General features: G+C 53.6%; 4 protein-coding genes across 4 annotated transcripts; 2 read left to right on the top strand and 2 right to left on the bottom strand.

Annotated features, from left to right (window-relative positions):
- Window positions 1–582: 582 nt before the first annotated feature.
- On the top strand, window positions 583–6,215 carry SMAC4_08160 (uncharacterized protein). The gene is made up of 5 exons (XM_066090754.1): window positions 583–920; window positions 992–1,143; window positions 1,229–4,113; window positions 4,256–5,162; window positions 5,242–6,215. The coding sequence occupies exons 1-5, from the start codon at window positions 896–898 to the stop codon at window positions 5,269–5,271; spliced, it is 3,999 nt and encodes a 1,332-aa protein (XP_065947335.1). The 5' UTR covers window positions 583–895; the 3' UTR covers window positions 5,272–6,215.
- Window positions 6,216–6,273: 58 nt separating this feature from the next.
- On the bottom strand, window positions 6,274–8,716 carry SMAC4_08159 (uncharacterized protein; the record flags this gene model as incomplete). Its single annotated transcript, XM_003351096.2, has 1 exon — window positions 6,274–8,716. One exon carries the CDS (start codon window positions 8,714–8,716, stop codon window positions 6,305–6,307), a length of 2,412 nt encoding a protein of 803 aa, XP_003351144.2. The 3' UTR covers window positions 6,274–6,304.
- A 169-nt stretch (window positions 8,717–8,885) lies between these two features.
- SMAC4_12075 (uncharacterized protein) lies at window positions 8,886–10,920 on the top strand (the record flags this gene model as incomplete). Its single annotated transcript, XM_066091046.1, has 2 exons — window positions 8,886–9,685; window positions 9,762–10,920. The coding sequence occupies exons 1-2, from the start codon at window positions 9,207–9,209 to the stop codon at window positions 10,918–10,920; spliced, it is 1,638 nt and encodes a 545-aa protein (XP_065947334.1). The 5' UTR covers window positions 8,886–9,206.
- Window positions 10,921–11,685: 765 nt separating this feature from the next.
- SMAC4_08158 (uncharacterized protein) lies at window positions 11,686–18,446 on the bottom strand. The gene is made up of 3 exons (XM_003351094.2): window positions 16,607–18,446; window positions 15,199–16,111; window positions 11,686–15,141 (listed from the first exon to the last, which is right to left on the bottom strand). The coding sequence occupies exons 2-3, from the start codon at window positions 15,736–15,738 to the stop codon at window positions 12,103–12,105; spliced, it is 3,579 nt and encodes a 1,192-aa protein (XP_003351142.1). The 5' UTR covers window positions 15,739–16,111; window positions 16,607–18,446; the 3' UTR covers window positions 11,686–12,102.
- Between the last annotated feature and the right edge of the window lie 1,089 nt (window positions 18,447–19,535).

The raw sequence follows: 19,535 nt of genomic DNA, 5'->3' as shown, positions 1-19,535 counted from the left end.
CATTGGGATGATGGGCACAAATGCACGGCTGCATCACAGAACATTGCAGCCGCTGTGCAGGCCCAACCAGATGAATGACTCCGCATTTTGTGGCACTAACAGCCGCTAGACTCCAGCAGCGCACATTGCGGGTGGAGCACATTGGCTTTAAGAGGGTCCACTTTTAATCTTGGCGGACTCGAAGCTCTGTAGCGCCCGCTGTGGAAGTGTGGAAGTCGCTGGACAAAGAGCCCGGAAGAGGTTGTCGCATTCGCAACCTCAAATTATACAGAGGCAGAGGCAGAGAGGAGGCAGCAATCTGGCCAACCTCAGCTAGACACCATACCTTAGCCATACTGTAGCAAAGCAAATCAATCTTGCGCCTAACCTTCTCTTTCTTCTCTTTCTTTTTCACTGTACCTCGTCGACGGATTGCCCTTGTCGGTGCTTTGTATCATCAATCCGAAACAATCCCATCCCACCAGTCGCCCTTGAAGTCCCATCCCCTTGTTGCGACATTGATCATCCAGGGCGTCATTCCGTCCCCTTTCCGCGACCCGGCAACAACCCAAGCACCAACAACCTCAGCTCTCAGCGAGCGGAACACCCGCCCAAGCATCCCGACGTTTCCCAATCGATCGATATCTCCACCAACAACCAACAACCAACGACCTACCTACCTCAGCCCAGAAACCCGACGACATATTGCCTGGGCCGACTGACCTCTCGCACCTGTCGCTACTACGGATACTTTGGAAAAGAGATTGGGTTAATACGAACCCGATATCCGACCCCGATAATCAGTTAATCACCGACGACAGTAGCTGGTCCCAGTAACCAGGTCACCTACTTACTACGATAATAAACGAAACCATACCCACCCACAAGTCCTCTGCGCAGAGGGTACAGCTTGCCCATGATGGCTTCTGATCCCGATGCTGGTGAGTCCACCTTATCCTTAGTCTCCCCTATCCTTCTACTGAACAGGAGTTAATTCCCATGCGACCACCAGGCGTTCCCAACTTGAACCTCACCCCCGAGGAGAAGCGAGTCTACGGCCAGCTCTTCCGCGCCGCCGATACTGATGCCGTTGGAGTTATTACCGGCGAGGTAGCTGTCAAGTTCTTTGAAAGGACAAAGTTGGATTCCCGCGTTTTGGGAGAGGTCAGTTCAGTCGTTCATTGTCTCCCTTTCCCTTGCTACCTACCTACACCTGCCGTGCGACAACGACAGCAGCTGACGTATTCAGATATGGCAAATCGCCGACAAGGAAAACAGGGGCTTCCTCACCCCAGCAGGCTTCGGTGTTGTCTTGCGGCTTATCGGGCACGCGCAAGCCGGTCGCGAACCTTCCCCCGAGCTCGCCCTGTCGCAGGGTCCCATTCCTAGATTCGACGGCTTCACCCCGACTCCCGCCCCCGTTCCCGTTCCTGGTCCGGGGCCCCAGTCGCCTGCGGTGCCTGCTGCCATGGTTTCTCCCCAGGCCACCGGTTCCGGCCCTATCCGGATCCCGCCCCTGACCCCCGAGAAGGTCTCCCAGTACTCGGCCCTGTTCGAGAGACAGCCCCTGCAGGGAAACATGCTCCCTGGCGAGCAGGCGAAGCAGATCTTTGAGAAATCGGGCCTGTCGAATGAGATTTTGGGAAGAATCTGGATGCTGGCCGATACAGAGCAGCGTGGTGCGCTGGTGCTGACCGAGTTCGTCATTGCCATGCACTTGCTCACCTCGATGAAGACGGGTGCCCTGCGCGGTTTGCCTACCATCCTGCCTGCTGCGCTGTACGAAGCCGCTACGAGACGCGCCCCCGTTGGCGGCATTCCTCCTCCCGGCCGATCCCCGACGACCGCTACTCCGCCGCTTCCGCCCGCTGCTAGACACCTTACCGGCCCTGCACAACTTACGCAGACGAGAACTGGCAGCCCGCTGGGACGTCCGCCACTTCCCGCGCAACCGACTGGCGATTGGCTGATTAACCCGGCGGACAAGGCGCGGTTCGATTTGCTGTATGAGGAGCTGGATAAGCAGAAGAAGGGCTTTATTACCGGCGAGGAGGCTGTGCCTTTCTTCAGCCAGTCCAACCTCAACGAGGATGCGCTTGCTCAGATCTGGGACCTTGCGGATATCAACTCGGCTGGCCGTCTCACACGCGACGAGTTTGCTGTTGCCATGTACTTGATCAGAGAGCAGCGACTCAAGCCCGGCCAGGTTCCTTTGCCTACTACTCTGCCTCCTAATTTGATTCCTCCTAGCATGCGCACCCCCCAGCAAAGCAGACCTCAGACTGCTGGTGGCTTCCAACCCCAGCCCCCGCGCCCGCAACCACCTGCGCCGAAGCCTTCGGCTTTGGATGACTTGTTTGGTCTGGATGATCCTCAGCCTTCTGCGGCCGCTCAGGCGCCGGTGCAAGTGCCTATTGCTACCGGTGGATCGGTCGATCCGTTCGGCAACAGTGCTAGTCCCATTGCGCCAGCTTCACCTATTCGCCCTGTTGTGACGGGCTCGAACTTTAAGCCGTTTGTTCCTTCGTCCTCTTTTGGTCGCGGTTTGACTACACATGCTACTGGAGGTTCGAACAGCTCGGCACCAGCGGGTGGTGTTAGATCTCCGCTACCGCCAACTGTTGAGGACGATTTGCTGGGTGACGCCGACCCTGAGGTCAACAACAAGCTCTCCAACGAGACTACGGAGCTTGCCAACCTCTCTAACCAGATCGGCTCTCTCACCAAGCAGGTTCAGGATGTCCAGACTCAGCGCACTAACACCCAGAACGAACTGTCCCAGGCCAGCCAGCAGAAGAAGAACTTTGAACAACGCCTTACCCAGCTGCGTGCCTTGTACGAGAAGGAAGCTCAGGACGTCCGCGCTCTCGAAACGCAGCTCAACACCGCCAAGGCCGAGACTAAGAAGCTGCAGACCGAGTTCGCCATGGTCGAAGCCAGCTATCTCGAGCTGCAGAACCAGCACCGTACGGTTGTTGCTGGCTTGCAAGCCGACCAGCAGGAGAACGCCTCGTTGAAGGAGAAGATTCGCACGGTCAACGGGGAGATTGCCCAGCTTAAGCCGCTGGTTGAGAAGTTGAAGAGCGAGGCCAGGCAGCAGAAGGGGTTGGTGGCTATCAACAAGAAGCAGTTGAGCACGGTGGAGGGCGAAAAGGGGAAGCTGCAGAATGAGGTTGAGGACCTTAATAAGGAGAAGGAGGAGCTGGCTAGACAGGTTGAGTTGGCCAGACAAGCCAGCCCGGTGCCGCAGGTCGCTAGTCCTGCCCTGTCCACTGGAAGTGGTAACAACCCCTTCTTCAGGAGGACGGGAAGTGCGGACATCAGCGCTGCGTTCGCCTCGCCTATGAGGTCGATGAGTGGCCAGACTTTTGACGATGTCTTTGGCCCGTCGCTGAACGCTCCTGCTCAGAGCCCTACGCCACCTCCTCTAGCTGTTTCTCCTGTTCCCCAGGTTGCGGCGTTCAAGGCCCAGAATACCGGCACTTCGACCAATAGCTTTGGTTCAGGGTCGTTTGCCACTCCCGGCAGCACTTCGCCTACCATTTCCAGGCAGCCTACTATCACCGCTGAGAGCGCTAATGTTCCTGGTGCTTTCTCGCCGTTCGGTGAGCCTAGCGGGTCCGGTTCTCGCGCTCCTTCTCGCCATGGATCGCAGGATCAGACTCCCGCTGCTCCCGCTGCGCTCCCCATCGAGCCCGTCCAGACCGGCCAGTCTGCTACTTCCAACCGTCCCATGTCGCCCGCTTCCACTACCAGCCAGTCCAAGTCCGCCGCCGCCGCCGCCGCCCCGGTTGAGGCCGATCCTTTCGCTGTCAACACGGATGCCAAGGCGAAGGAGGACTTTGAGAGTGCGTTCGCTAGCTTCAAGAACACCCATGCTAAGCCCGCTGTTACTGTCGCGGAGCCTGCCAAGGCTGCTACATTCTCCAAGTTCGATTCGGAGTTCCCTCCTATTTCGGAATTGGAGAGGGATGATGATGAGAGTGATTCGGAGAGCGAGGCGGGTGAGCCTTCGAAGGCTGGTGGGTTTGGATTCGATGATGATTTCGCGCCTGCTAGTCCCGCGGTTAAGCCTCCTGTGGGCGCCGAGGCCGAAGCAGTGGCTGCGCCGGCTGCTGCTGAGCCAGTTGCCAGGTAAATACTCCAGTATTGCTTTTGTTTTGATTTGGTGCTTTTGTTGGTGTTTTGGTTGTTGCCGTTTTGTTTTGATTGCCTGTATACCCCAGTTTTGTTCAACAAAAACAGCAAGACTGATCTGATCTGATACGCTATACAGCGAGACATCCTCATTCACTACTGCCTCTGTCTCATCTCCAGCTTCTCCAGCTCCCCCAACTCCCAAAGAGGTATCATCTAACACTGAAAACTACAGCACTAGCAACACCGCCGCCGTTACTACTAGTAACGCCAACTTCGACGATGACATCTGGGGCACTGGTTCTCCCGCTCCCGCTGCCGCTCCCGTCGCTGCTCCCGTTCCTACCTCCACCACTACCCAACCTCCCGCTGCTGCCGCTCCCGCTGCTGCCGCTCCCGCCATCGCCCAACCTCCTGCCGCTACCTCCCAGTCCTCCAAGGGCGCGTTTGACGACCTAGACGACGAATTCGCCGACCTCGAAGACGCCAAGGAAGGCAGCTCCGCCGACGACGTAGAAGACTTCGCCAACATCTCCCGCTCCGGCTTCGGAGATGACGGTTTTGGCAGTGGCAGCGTAGGCGGTAGCCAGTTCGGTTCTCCCCCGCCTAGCCAGCCTAGCCAGTCAAAGAGCGGTGCGAGCGATTTCGACCTTATCCCTTCCCACCAGGCTACCCAATCTCAAGGATCATTCGCGGCGCCAAAGGCAGATGCGCATGATTGGGATGCTATCTTTGCGGGTCTTGATGAGGGAAGTCAAGCTCAACAGGGTAGTGGTCAAAGCCCTTTTGAGAGCTTGGAGACGCCGAGGCCGGGGTCGAGTGCTAATCCCCAAGGACAACAAGCTGGTGGTGAGCAGCAGAAGGGGGGTGAGGAGCAAAAGAAGGAAGGTGCTGCTGGGGAGCTGGAAAGGCCAGCGCCGGCAGGTAGAGCGTTGACGACGACGGGGGAACACGATGATCCGATTGTCAAGAATTTGACGAGTATGGGGTACTCGAGAGATCAGGCGGTGAGGGCTTTGGAGAAGTATGATTATAATTTGGAGAGGGTGAGTTCTTTTACTCCTTGGGGGTCCTTAGGGAGACAGACTGGAAATGGGGGGAGCTGATGCTAACGGTTTTGCACAGGCTGCCAACTTCCTTGCTAGCCAGTCCTAAGCATGACTTGGTCTAGGTCTGAGGCAATTTAATGGTCGGTAAGATCAGGGCAAGAAAACAAAAATAATGCGAGCCGTGATACGGGCCACGGCGACGCCATAGACGCCATATCGAATGGATTAAGAAGAGCATGTTACTTACGTGCAAGTAAAGAAGGAGAAGGAGCCAACATCATGTGGACGAACATGTGAACTACGGTGCGGATTGTTGTTGGTTGGTGGTTGGTTGGCAACGAAAAAAGCGTTGCAGTTGCGTTGCGTTGCAGTTGCGCAAATAAGTCAAGAGTAAGAGTCAAGAGTCAAGTCGGACTGGCTGGAGTCGTTTTGATACCTCTATCATTTTCCTTTTTCCTTTTAACACATATCCTGTCAGTCCTCTCAGGACGTCGAAGCTATCTTTTCAATTTTCCTTTTTTTTTTTCATCCTGTTACTCTCTGTCTACCTCTATCTAGGTACCCCAGTATGGCTAGCTAGCTGATTGCTATGCCGCACAGCCAATTTTCTCTCTTTTTGTATGTTACAATGTTCATGTTACGTTAGGTTAGATTAGGTACACAGTTATGTATGGTGCCGGGCCCGTGGAGATAGGGCGGTAGGTAGTACGGTAGTAAGTCTACTGTGTTAGTTGTAGTGGTAATATCAAATGCACAAGTGGATATAAGTAGCTGGTGCGCCAGCGATTGTTTTGATTCAGTCAGTATACCTACTGAAGATGTAATCCACGTCAATGAGGGTCGGGTGAAGGTCACCGAGGGCCGGGCGAATATGTGTGATATGTGTAGTTCATACGGCCTTTTTGGCTTCTTTGTGTTATTCTCTCATATGAGCCAGATAATCTGACATTAGCAACAGGCTTCAAGCTGTGGGAGTTCTGCGTTCTTGGATGACGAACATCATAAACACAAAGCAATACACTTTGTACAACTAAATACCCCGGATATCTTAACGCAAACTCAACCCATCTTTGTACACTACACCCTGTACCGGGTACCACCTGGTATCTCATTCCAAGGTAGGTAAGTAGAAAGTCGCTCTAACCCCTCTTAGTAGCCTCAACCCTCAACATCTCCAACGCCTCTTCCAGAGCCTTAACCCTCTCCTCACTGAACCCCCCATTCTTCTTCTTCTCCCTTTGCTCCCCCTCCTTTCCGGCCTTCTTCTCCTCCATCCCCTCCGTAACCCTCACCCTCTCCACCGTCCTCCCCTCCGCTCTCTTAACATTACAAACCGCCCCCTGTCCTTCACCAACAAACTCCCTCCAGAACCTCCTCGCCTCCGCAAACTCCACCATCGTCCACGCCTTTCCTTCCCTGCCGGCACGGGCGGTACGGCCGACCCTGTGCACGTATGAAGTCTCGGAGAGGGGTAGGTCGTAGTTGATTACGTGGTCGAGGTTTGAGAGGTCGATACCGCGCGATACGAGGTCGGAGGCGACGAGGATGCGAAGTTTTCCGGAGGAGAAAGCGCGGAGGGTGCGGAGACGGACGGAGGTCTTGGTGGAGGAGGTTAGGGTGCCGATTTGGGAAGAGAGGGAGGGGAGGAGGAGGGAGAGAAGGCGCGAGAGGCGGAGGGCGGATTGGTTGGATGCTGTGAAGATTAGGGCTGTTGTTGGGAAGGTTGCTGTCTTTGAGGATGATGTGGTGGGCTTGGACGCGGATTTTGTCGAGGATTTGGCCTTGCGGGTTGTGGGTTCGGCTTCGCTGTCGGAATCGGAGTCTGAGGAGGAGTCGGAGTCGGAGTCGGAGTCGGAGTCGGAAGAGCTGGAATCAGAATCCGAGCTAGAAGACTCAGACCCAGCAACATCCTTCCCGTTAACAGGAACCATGTACTTGCTCTGCAACAAATCGATCAAATACAACGGCTTAAGACTTGGCTCGGCAACCTTGATCGCATACTCCTTAAGCGTAGCAGGAATCGCCAGATCACCCGCCTTCGCACCCTCCAAGACCACCAGCTTCGGCCTGGAAAGCTTCAGCCCGTTCAGAAGCGTGATATCCCTCGTCATGGTCGCCGACAGAATCATCTTCCTCGGTCCCGTCTTGTTGTTCGCCGCAAAGTCTCTCGCGCCGGGCTTACTGACGGCCAACTTGTCGTTCACCACGTCCAACCATTGCTGGAAGTCTTGCGCGAGAAGCTTGTCGGCTTCGTCGACTACCAGCCATCGGACATAATCGAGCGTGAAGCCCTTGGTTTTGGTGATGTGCTCTACCAGGCGACCGGGGGTGCAGATGAGGATGTCGACCTTGGGGATATGCTGAATGACGTGATACGGCAATGGGCGCTTTAGCTCCAGGTCAAGCTCCTCCTCCATATCCTCGTCGCTATCCCCATCCAGATCCACCAACTGCTTCTGTCTCTCCAACCACTTCTGATACCCCTGCGGATCGTACTTTTGTTCGGTGCCCATGATAACCCCCTGCTCCTCTTTGAACGGCCGATTTCCCATCGCCGTTCCAACCTTTACTCTTTTTCCATCGGCACTCCCCGCAAACGCCGCCGCGCACGCCTCGCACGCCGCCTGGACTTGCTGCACCAGATCTCTCGTCGGTAAAACAATAACTCCCCTAAGTTTGGTCGTCTGACTAAGCGCAATATCCTGCACCATAGGCAATACATACGCCAGCGTTTTGCCAGAACCAGTAGGCGCAGCCACCACCACGTCACCCTGCAGATCAGGGTTAGGTAGAAGCAAAGGGAGAGCAGCCGTCTGCACGGCAAATGCATCCTTAAATCCCTTTGTGGCCAGAACCTTGGCTGCCTCGGGGGAAATGCCTAGCTCTGTAAACGGTTTCCTAGTCTCGGTGGTGACGCGGATGGGATTGGCGAGCCAGGGCGGTAAGGTCTCGTAGGTGAGTTTGGAGGAGTCGACGATTACAGGGGCGGGTTGCGGGAGGGGACCGAGGTCGTAGACGGGTTCTTCGGGTTCGGGGGTTTCTTCCTCGTCGTCGCCTTGTAACTCTTTCAGCTTGAGAGCCTTTTCGACTTTTTCAAAGACGGAGCGATGGCGTTGGCGGATTTGAAGGTCATCTTCGAGATCGGCGACGGGGTTTTCGAGGACGCTTTCCTTCTTTTTCTTTTCGCGCTTGGGTTTCTTGGGGTCTTTCTTTATTGTCTCGGGTTGCGCTTCGTCTTTCTGTTCGGTTTGGGGCTCGTCATTGTCGTCGTCGGTCTTGGTCTTCTTTCGTGGAGGCTCTTCAGCATCGTTGTCGGTGTCGCGTTGCTTCTTGTTGTGGGACTTTTTCGACTTGTTGGACTTGGGTTCCTCCTCTAATTGGTGTACTGGTTCCTTGACGACAGGTTTGGGCTGGTTATTTGCGACAAAGTCATCATCGCCAAAGACAATTCGTGCTGGTTGCGCCGGTGGTTGCGACACTGGTGGTTGCGACGATACGGGGGCAGCAGCACCGCCCGCTGGCTTGGGTGGGGGGATGTATCTGTTGTACATTGTTGACTGTTGCTGTCAGTTGTGTTCAATTGATTTTGTTGAAGATAGGAAGTATAGAGGGAAGTACGTACCTTGTCTGGTGTTGACAATTAAAAGAGGAAAAGAAAGATGGAAAGCTCGAAACAAAACAACCCAACGAATGACGGAGCTCCATCACCAAAGTGGACCCCAACTTTTTTCTGGGGATCTTCCCAAATTGCCAAGTCTTACCGCCCGTCTAGGCCCCTGCTTATCGCTATCTGCGTGGATCCTGCAACATCACTTACCCCTGGACCTGGAATGCGCACCTTGGCGGTCCACGGCTGCCAAGACATGGGACGTCTTGTCGTCTGTTTACATACTTGTACACTTTCATCACTCCTTCCTCACTCACTAACAGTAACATCCTCACAACTTATCTCACCATGACCCATATACCACCACCAAATCTCATTTAACACTATCACCGAATCATCAAACGGTCCCCATGTGACCCATACAACCACCCATCATGGCGCCCACCTACCGCATCGCCATGGTCTGCGACTTCTTCTTCCCCCAACCCGGCGGCATCGAATCGCACATCTACCAACTCTCGACGAAACTCATCGACCGCGGCCACAAAGTAATCATCATCACGCACGCCTACGAAGGGCGAACAGGTGTGCGGTACCTGACCAACGGACTCAAAGTCTACCACGTGCCGTTCCTCGTCATCTACCGAAGCGCCACCTTTCCGACCGTGTTCTCCTTCTTTCCGATTTTCCGGAATATCGTGTTGAGGGAACGGATCGATATCGTGCATGGCCATGCTTCACTGAGTAGCTTGTGCCATGAGGCGATTCTGCATGCGAGGACGATGGGGCTGAGGACCGTGTTTACGGATCATAGTCTGTTTGGGTTTGCGGATGCGGCGAGTATTCTCACGAATAAGTTACTCAAGTTTGCGCTGAGCGATGTCGATCATGTCATTTGTGTTTCTCATACTTGGTGAGCCGCACCCCTTTTGTTTACTCCCCTCTGCTCCTCCACACCCCCTTTTACATACATACTAACATCCCCAAAGCAAAGAAAACACCGTCCTCCGCGCCTCCCTCGACCCGCTAATGGTCTCCGTAATCCCCAACGCCGTCGTCGCCGAGAACTTTCGTCCCCTCGGCTACCCAACCTCTTCACCCCCAAGCAGCATCTCCTCCCCCGTCCCCGGTGGCCTGCCTCCCAACCCATCCTCCCTCACGCCCCCCCGCCGCATCCTAGGTCCCCATGACCCCATAACAATAGTCGTCATCAGCCGGCTCTTCTACAACAAAGGCACCGACCTGCTCACGGCCGCCATCCCGCGCATCCTAGCCGCGCACCCCAATACCCGCTTCATCATCGCCGGTTCCGGCCCCAAAGCCATCGACCTCGAACAAATGATTGAGCAAAACGTGTTACAAGACCGCGTAGAAATGCTCGGTCCCGTCCGCCATTCTGAAGTGCGCGACGTCATGGTGCGAGGCCACATCTACCTGCACCCATCCCTAACCGAGGCCTTTGGCACCGTCATCGTGGAAGCCGCCAGCTGCGGATTATACGTCGTGTGTACACAAGTAGGCGGTATCCCCGAGGTTTTACCGTCGCACATGACTGTCTTCGCCAAGCCCGAAGAGGACGACCTCGTCGCAGCCACGGGGAAAGCTATTGCTGCGTTACGCAGAAACGAAGTTAGGACGGAGCTGTTTCACGAGCAAGTGAAGAATATGTATAGCTGGACGAATGTCGCGGAACGGACGGAGCGGGTGTATAATGGGATTAGTGGTGCGATAAGTGAGGCGGAGTTTTATGGTCTCAATACCAGCCAAAACCGCAACGGGACGGGAATAACTTCCACAACCACAGCAACAGCATCGACAGCAGCAAAAGGCGTCCAAAGTTTCGCCCTCATCGACCGCCTCAAACGATACTACGGGTGTGGCGTCTGGGCCGGGAAATTATTTTGTGTATTGGTGATTATCGATTACTTGATCTTCTTGTTTTTGGAGCTGGTGTTTCCTAGAGAAAGGATTGATATCTGTCCGGATTGGCCGCGGAAGGATAGGAAGAAGCTGATGATGATGATGGGAACGGGTGGTGGTAGTGATGGTAATAATGCGAGGGGGGGGAGGAGGGCGGAGGGAGGGGGGTTGGAGTGGGGGGATGTGGAGGATTATAGGAGACGGTCGAGGCCGTCGAGGTTGAGGTGAGGAGGATGGTTAGTAGTGTACAGGATTTTAATGGTGTATAGAGAGTTATGTTATTAGCAATGTTTTGTTTTAGGAATAATAGTTAAAAATCTTCGTGTGACTTCTTGAGCAAATGGATAGCGGTCTGGATGTTCACCCTGGATGTCAGCCAGCCTTGCTAAAGATCTACTTGATATGTCTATTGTAGTTCGAAACCATCATTTGTCCATTTCTTTACCAGGCTCGATTCAATTGGATACAAATCACCACGATAGACGCTAATGACAAACAGATAGGTGGTAATGGTATCTTTGCTTGCTTTACTGCACTACACGCTCGCCGTTCTCAACTCTCCCAGGCAGCTGGCACTACTTGACTTGTTCGTGTTTTTCCAGACATCTCCATTTCTTCGCCCAGTGGGCTGGCTGCATCTCATAACATCATGACTTCTCAACTCCGTACATCTGAACATCCTTTTCCTTGTCTCCATGCTTTCTCTCCATGTCTCTCATCGACACACACACCTGATGCATCCCGGCTAGCTAGCAGCTTGCGCTGCACTGCACTGAGCAAAGCCCTCTTTCTTTCCAGCAAAAAAAACAACAATAAGATATAACCACCGGTAACCCGCGAAAGGGGTGTTGTTCGTTCACCAACCGCGATAAAAATGAATATGAAAACCTGCCCAACCAAAACTCCTTTTTGTCCTGTGCTGTGGACCCGTAATGCCTTGACCCTTTTTCCCCCTTCCCCCCCCCCCCCCCCCCCCCAAAAAAAAAAAAAAATGGAGCAAAGAACCCATCCAATCCAACCCAGTAAATGCGCCAATGATCCTGAAAGCAACAAAGTAAAAATAATGAACAAAGCAAAAAGCAGCACTGAAGGCCCTTGTCCGGGCAAAGCTGCAATGACGCGACAGTGAGTCGGCGATTAAGTGTAAAAGTTATGATGATGAGCCGCGATGAGCTCGTGTTGTTGCTGTCCTCGGTAAGGACAGGATGATGTACACCGTGTAGGTCCGACTCGTATGTCATAACGCCATAAATAGAATAAACAAAACAAACAGATGGGTATCAAGAGAAAAAATAACAAAAAAATGTGAGTGGTGAGGCCACCTCACGAAACAGGTATACAGCACGCGTGTGGCTGCGCATCGCTGACGTCCGATGCCGATGATGATGAACATTGTTCATATAAAGTGCACTAGACTTGCGCAGAGGTAGGCAAGCCATGAGTAGAATGGTTATTCCTGATCCACGAGAACATGTTTGAACTCGAGGGCGCGGCCTCCATCTGAGCCCGCAAGTTCTGCTGAACCTCCTTCGGTTCCAGCAACAGACTCTGACGGTAGTGCAACAACTGAGCAGGCGTCTTATCCGTCTTTTCTATCTCTCTCGCCCTCTCGATCTGCGAAAGGATCCATTCCTGGAAGTCCGGCACTTCGGTGAGGCGGTAGGGGATTTGGAACCGCTGCAGCTCGCCGATGCACTTGGCCGTCTTCGTGTGCTTGTCGAAGTTGATAACCGTCAGGCCCGTGTCAGTCGTCTTCTTGGAGGGGTTGCCCGCATCAACAAAGGTGAGATCGGTCAGGAACATGCCGACGTATGGAAGGCAGGGAGGGACTTGGTCGGCAAGCCGAGCTCTGAGCGCCTTGTGGTTTTGGCTGATTTCGACAATGGATTGCAGAGACCTGAGCGTCTCCTTGCGCCTGGAGCTGATGGTATCCCATGTCATCCGCAGGCGCTTGATGCTGGAGTCGTTGAGGGCGCAGGTGACGGCCATCAGACCGTCGTAGTTGTTAAGAGCCAGAAACTGGCTGCCGATTTTGATCCAGTGCTTGATGACGGCGGCCCGCTTCTTGATCTCATCGAATTGGAGGATAGTGTCCACGACAAGGTTGGACAGGCCAGTGGTGAAAGTAGACATGGCCTTGACATTGGGCGCGCCGACACCCTTGTTCTTGGTCCACTTGGAGCCGAGAAGCTCCTCGGGAGTGATGGAACAGAAGAGACCGATCTGCTTGATGGTGATCTGGCGAGCGATCTCAAGCGCATCAAAATCCATGATGGAAGGGGAGGCACCGCCGGCCTTCCAGTTGGCGAGTGCGTGTACTTGGCCCCTCGAGAGATTGGGCGAGGGGAGAGGAGTCTCGGCAGGAATGAACTGAGAACCGGAAGAGCTGGTCTTGGAGATGGAGCAGACCAGACGGGGCACAAGAGTACCGTCGCTGTTAGCCACCTTCTCGGCGAGGCCAAGCAGTCGCTTTCCAGCAGAAGGCAAAACCTCTTTGAGTCTTGACTCGGCAAAGTTCTTAATCACAGGCAGCGCTTCCGTGTCAGTATCCTCCCGCCAATGTGACTCCATCCAGCCCTTGAAAGCATTGTAAGTCCTCAGCCTGACGGGGGCAGCGACATGAGGAGCCTCTCCAACGTAGTTGAAGCGGTCAATCAGGGCCTCAGCAAGCTTGAGCGGTGTGCAAAACAAGCGGAAGGTGAGGTAGAATGTGGACACAAACATGGCGTCAGGAGTCGACTCATGGGTAGTGAGACGCTCAACCAACGCCGGAAGGGAACCTCCAGTCACCTGTCCTTCTTTGTTGAAAATCAGCTCATGCGCATAGGTCTTCTCGAGCAGCTTAGACTCGGCATCATCGCTATCGTCACTGAGCGTTGCGCTGTCCGACAGGCTCAGTTCAGATACCGAAGGATGGTTCCTGGGAGCATGAGTGAGATCCGGAGTCGTGGCTCGAGTGGATGTCTGGGAGACCATGCTTGACTCCGATGTCCGGCTGATATAAGTAGTAGCGGATGCGGAACTTGAAGCAGTCATGCTCTCGGCCCTAAAACGGAACTCGCCATCTTGAGTAGCGGATCCCTCGGTAGGGCTGTAGTCCAGTGCAGGCGGGATCTCGGTAGAGAGCTTAGGAAGGGGAGGTAAAGAAGCACGGAGAGAAGACACTAATGAGATGTTCTCAGCGGATGCCGATTCTTCGATAGCCTCCGGTGACGTTTCCACAATTGGAGTCGAAACAAGCGGAACATCAGGGAGCGGCTTGTTGAGCTCCAGATTTGTTGGCCTTGGTGCAGGTGTAGAGGCAGCCGTGACAGTGGTTGACATAGTCAATGCCTCTGACATGTTAGAATCGGCAATGCTGACGGAGTCGGCAGCATGATTATCCTTCGCCTCCAGCACAGCGTCAAACGTGGAAAGATTAAAGCCTAAATCGAGACTGCCATTCTCAAACTCGAACTCGAAATCGCCAATCTGTCCAATAACCCACTTCGTCTTGGCGTGGCATGCTCCAGAGAGTCTGACGCAGCCCACGGCGGCAACGTGCAAGCGGCGGCCTTCTTGCGGTACAATGGCGCCTTCCATGTTATGGACGAGAACGTCGCGTGCTGTTTGATAAAGGTCTTGGATGCGATCGTACATGACGGCACGAAGCGGGGCCAGCGTCTCGATGCTGAGAGAGTTTCGCGCTGACACAACGTCCATAACCAGCAAAAGATCCCCACCAGATGTAATGGCTTGCTTGACACCGAGAGCCAGATCAGGACGGGAGAGGAATTCCAATTGCAGACGGCCCGTCAAGCAAGCAAGGTCAGATAGGAGGATATCGTGTATTTTGGTGAGACGTTCGGAGACGAGGTTGTGAGCCTGCGAGAGGGGCGAAGGGCCAGCCAGACTGACACGGTGGCAAATGGTTGCAGACGAGAGACGGTTGGCGATTTCGAGAGAGTTCCCATGAGACAACCGGTTCGCATTTGTACTCGGTAGGTAGGCGGGGGACAAACGGCCGTTTGTGGGGGCCTTGCTTGTTTCTGAAGGCGTTGGCCCGGCTGCGCTTCCATTGCTGTCGGCACGGGAGCGTGCATCAATGGCGTCGCAGGATCTGGCTAGTACCGCCGGATCGGTAGTAGGCGTCATGTCTTCCTCTTCCATCACGGTCTCCATAATCATTGCTGATGTCAGTCGCTCGGACTTGTCGTGTTGAACCATGTCGAAGAATTCGGCCGCCCTTGAGACAACTCGAAAAGCTCTCAGAATCATGTCATCCACCATTTCATTAACCTGCTGTTCTGTTGCGCGAATCAGCCTGTGCGAAGACTTGAGCTTCTTGTCCAGTTTGCTGGCCGTCCGGGCCAGCGCTTCGAGTTCTTCAGAGATCTTCTTTCGGCTGTGCTTGAGCTCAGTGTGTCTTTGCAGAATTGAAGAGTCTTTCTGCAAACACCCAGTGTTGTTCTGTCAAAATTATTAGCTGGGAAGAGCGAAATGAGTTGAAGGGTGTTAACAACCTACCAGCAAGGATATCACACCACCAGCAAGACCCCTCATGAACTTTTTGTCCCCGAACATTTCCCGGTCATCTATGCATGCACTTCGCAGGAGATCCCAGAAATTGACCAGGGCTCCGAGAAGTATTCTCATCTCTTCTGGGTTGTAGGGAACACAGTAATTAGTCGGAAGCCACCCCCTAGTGCCGTCTTTCAACAGAGTGCCGTCAGCCCAGCCATTAGTGTGCACTGAATGCACCAAGACGATATCCTTTTCCGTTAGTGGCATGGTGACGGCTGAGTCTGCCATGGCATACTCTGGGTGAAAAGGGTGAACGGCCTGAAGGAAGTTGTGAAAGATGGGAGGAGCATTGTTGACATCATTGTCGATAAAGTATTCGCTTTGGGACGTCATTTCGGATTGGGCAGAGCGGGAAGATGCGAGGGTCGAGCCTGCGTCGGACCCATTGTTGTTATATGGTTCGTTTGTCGAATCTGTCTTTTGTATGGCCAAAGGGGCTACCTGCAGGCTTGATCGCATGGGTCGGCTACTCTGCGATGCCATGGCTGTCGGATGCGAGGAGCCCTGAGCTAAACATGTGCCGGAAGGTTAAGGACCCCGGGCAAAGTCCAGAAAACGGAAGAATCCAGCCAATCTACTTGACTAAGTTGAAGGCGCAGAGTTGCGTCGTCGATATTTGCGGTGGGGTTTCGAGTATTTTGAGTAACAGGGTCGCAGGTGAGTAGAGCTTCGTGTAAGTCGATGAGGGTGACGTGAGTTGTCGGAACAATGGGATGTGTGAGTGCAAGCAATTCCTTTCCCTGTCGAGCCGTGTGTTGTCTAGTGTCAGGTGGTGAGTTATGCACGGCTGGGTATTGAAACGAGTGCGGGTTGAGATGTAGTTTGTCGTCGAGTTTGGTCGCCGTCGAGGGTTGTTCTGAGACGGGAGGGTTATTAGCTAGGCTGTCAAGCAAACCTAGGAAAAACAAGGATGGCCGACTTGTTTTGACCTGACAAGCTGAATAGGGAACAGGATGTTGTTGAGGAATGTATTGGAATGTAGGGAGGCTTGGGAGTGCAGTGGTTGATGTGGCAGGAGGAGAAGGAGGCAAAAAGACAAAGGGAGGAATGTGTTATGACACCAGCAATCGAGGCCGGGTACTGTTTAAGTGCATATAATTGCATACCAGGGGCCCGGGGGCGGAGTGACATTTGGGTAGTGGGCGAGAACACAGTGAGGAGATCTGAAGAGGAAACTGAAGTGAAGTGGAAAGTGAACTCTGCCCTGCCCCAGGCAATCCAGACCAGGCCATGGAAGTTTGCGGAAAGCGCGATAAGACAGTTGAATGGCTTGATCCGAGATACATTTGAGGTACCAAGTTTGCTGTGGTGAGGTGGAAAGTGAAGCACTGGTGAGACTCAAGATACGAACCTGTTATGATGTTGTTGGAACTGTGGTTGTGGTAATAATCAACTCGAGGGTTGATGATAGCGAGTGACTTTGAATCGTGTAAGTGCGTCGAGCAACTCGGTTATGAGACAAGATGAATGGAAGAAGTGATTGAATTGATCAAGTTGAAGTTAATCAGTTTAGTGGGCCAAACCAGGGCAAAGCTTTTTCCTCAAGGTTGATTCCTGAAGATCTCTCGTAGACTCGTAGTGATCTGGGGAATGAACGAGTGTCGTGTGTGGATAAGATACCGTGTGTCCAAGATCCAAACCGGAAGGTACGAAAAGAGAGGACAAGAAACGGGACCGAAGGAGGAGGAGGATGACGGAGGTGAGGAAGGAGGGAAGGGCCGCCCAGTTGAAGGAATTCGCAAAGTGATTCCATCCAATCCCATGTCGCCGGGCCCAAAAGCCAAAGCCATCAGGCAGTGGTACAGTCGGATCACGGCGCGCACGACATGTTGCAATGTACCGACTCTATACGAATTGAGAGCCTTTCCAAAGTTGTGAGAGAGCCCGTCCTTTCCCCATGTCGCTCGTGATGGATGAACCGCAGAAAAAGAGACGAGCGACGACGACGAGTCCAGAGGAAAGAGCCCTTGCCGAATCCCTGCAAGTCCCTGCAAAGTGCCTGGCCCGTTCCCACCAGGCCCACTGTCTCCACCACCGCGGCGAGGTACGAGTGGGGTCAAAACGACCTGGGACATGGATCAACGACCCTGCCGTGCATTTGACACCCAAAAACCGACAGGCCCGACCGCAATTCATTTCCCCCTGTGTTAAGATTCCCAGTTGGGGAGACTTGGGGAAGGCACAGGTATGGGTTATGGTCCATGATAGTCCCCACGCTAATAACACCATTCTGAGCAAGTTCGAGGGGACACGGATCGCTTGGATGTCCTCGCCCCGGCTGGGAGAATATCAAATGCTGTTTTGGGATTCAGAGATCAAGACTTTTGTGGCTTGTGCAACCCCGGGACTCCAAACTGGCGAGAGAGCGGACCGCGAAACAAGAACGCGGACACCAGTCGGGAAACGAGAAATCGCAACAATCTTGGACGAGACGAAAAGCTACCGACATGATCATCGGCACATCACCTCTGATCTATCACCATCGCCCCGAGCCGGTATGGATATCGGTCCGGGTTTGGAGCGGATATATGGTTTGGGGAAAGGGAACGGCAACATGTGCGGGGGGACGGGTGCCCGTGCGAGAGACTCCGCTTGGAGATGAAGATGGGGATAATTCGGGGTACCAGTCTAAAGAGTTGAAGATACTCTGCTGTGTGTGTGTATTGTGGTGAGGATGGTAGCCCCTTGATGATAAACAAACACAGGCTACCTCTGGGAATCGATGACATGCTAAACTGACTCTGACTCCTACTCCGATGACGGAGAAACCCAAGCATTCCATAGCGTGATTTCATGGCACCACAGCAATGGAAGCGAGGAGAGCATGACGTTGTGGTGGTGCACTGCTGGGTCAACCAGGGCTAGGTACGGGGAGAGTTGGGTAACGTTCCATATCCATGGACATCCCAAATGCTGGAGATAGAACAATCTTGAAGTTTCCAGTTCTTCATTAATCACCAAAAGACGGTAGACGGGTAACACAAGATATTCCATATCTCGTATGGGCGGATATCGGAATGGCGTCCTCCTCGTGATCAGCCATCAAAAAAGCGGTGGTGTAACACCCGAAAGCGGCATCGTTATCTGTCAGACAACGAATCGGACAAGCTGCAGTGAGCATCAAAGTTGTTCAAGGTTCGTGTGTCTCGAGCCGTCGAGGTGCACAAGTGCGAGTCGATCACTGCAGGAACAAGAGCAGCGAGGAACAAGTGGGCACGGGCAAATCTCCACAATCACACAAACAAGCGGGAAGCACGAGCCACTATGAAGCTGACAGAAGCACGAGCCACCCAAGCCAAGACGACTTCCAGTTGTCACCTTCAGTTCCCCTGTTTCCCTTTTTCAATTCGTTCTTTCTTTTCCGCATCTTCAACCATCATCAAAAATTGACTCCATCAATCCAGTCGACAACATCTCTGTGGTGGAATACCCGCTCTTCAAACAATATCCGAGCTGAATCAGGGTCAATTCGATCCTTCGCCAAAGCACGTGACGGAGGCGCCATGTTGGGGACCCCTACAAGAGGTTAGTGTACTTCGCCTAACAAAAGTCTCCATCACCTCCTTTCCCCCTGCAATTGGCCCAGTGCCCGAACCAAGGCTCGTCATCACATCCATCACCATGTCCATGGTTGTCACACTGTTCCACTTGCACGTCCAAGATCACTTTCATTACAGCCAGGACCACCAGCAAACTCGTCAGTCAACTACTACACGTATGTACGCCGGATGCACTGGAATGAGGCGAGGCCGACTGCCCCCTCACCCCCTCATTTCTTTTTTTTTTTTGCTTCGACCATGGAGAGTTCCGTCTTCCATTAATCATGAGCAGCCTTCGTCAACTAACCCAACTGAATGACCGGATGTCCTCCCCGCCGGACGCTGGTGACCATTCAGGCTTAGCATCACTGCCTCAGGTCCTGCCCAGTCCTGCCCACTCTCCCACTATTCTAATCCTCAGACACTCAGCCTCTGCCTGTTCCAATCTATTCGAAGCTATCGGGGAACCGGATACCTACTAGAACCGTCCGCTTGGGTACGCATTCCGGACCAGGACCAGGAGTCGAGAGACATGAATCCATCACCAAATATCCAGTTCCTTCGGTCGATCGCATGCAAGACGAGCACGACAAGGCGCACACAGCCATGGGTCGAGAACCCAAGGAACAAAATGTTCTTCCTTTTTTACTCACCACTTTTCGCCATTCAAAGAGCCCGCTGCAGAAGCTGTCTCATGATGCAACGAGGCAGCACCGAAAAAGAACACGAGTAACCGTGGTC

This window comes from Sordaria macrospora, chromosome 5 (assembly GCF_033870435.1).
Source record: "Sordaria macrospora chromosome 5, complete sequence".
Taxonomy (NCBI): Eukaryota; Fungi; Ascomycota; class Sordariomycetes; order Sordariales; family Sordariaceae; genus Sordaria; species Sordaria macrospora.
This window is presented reverse-complemented; position numbering and strand designations above follow the sequence as displayed.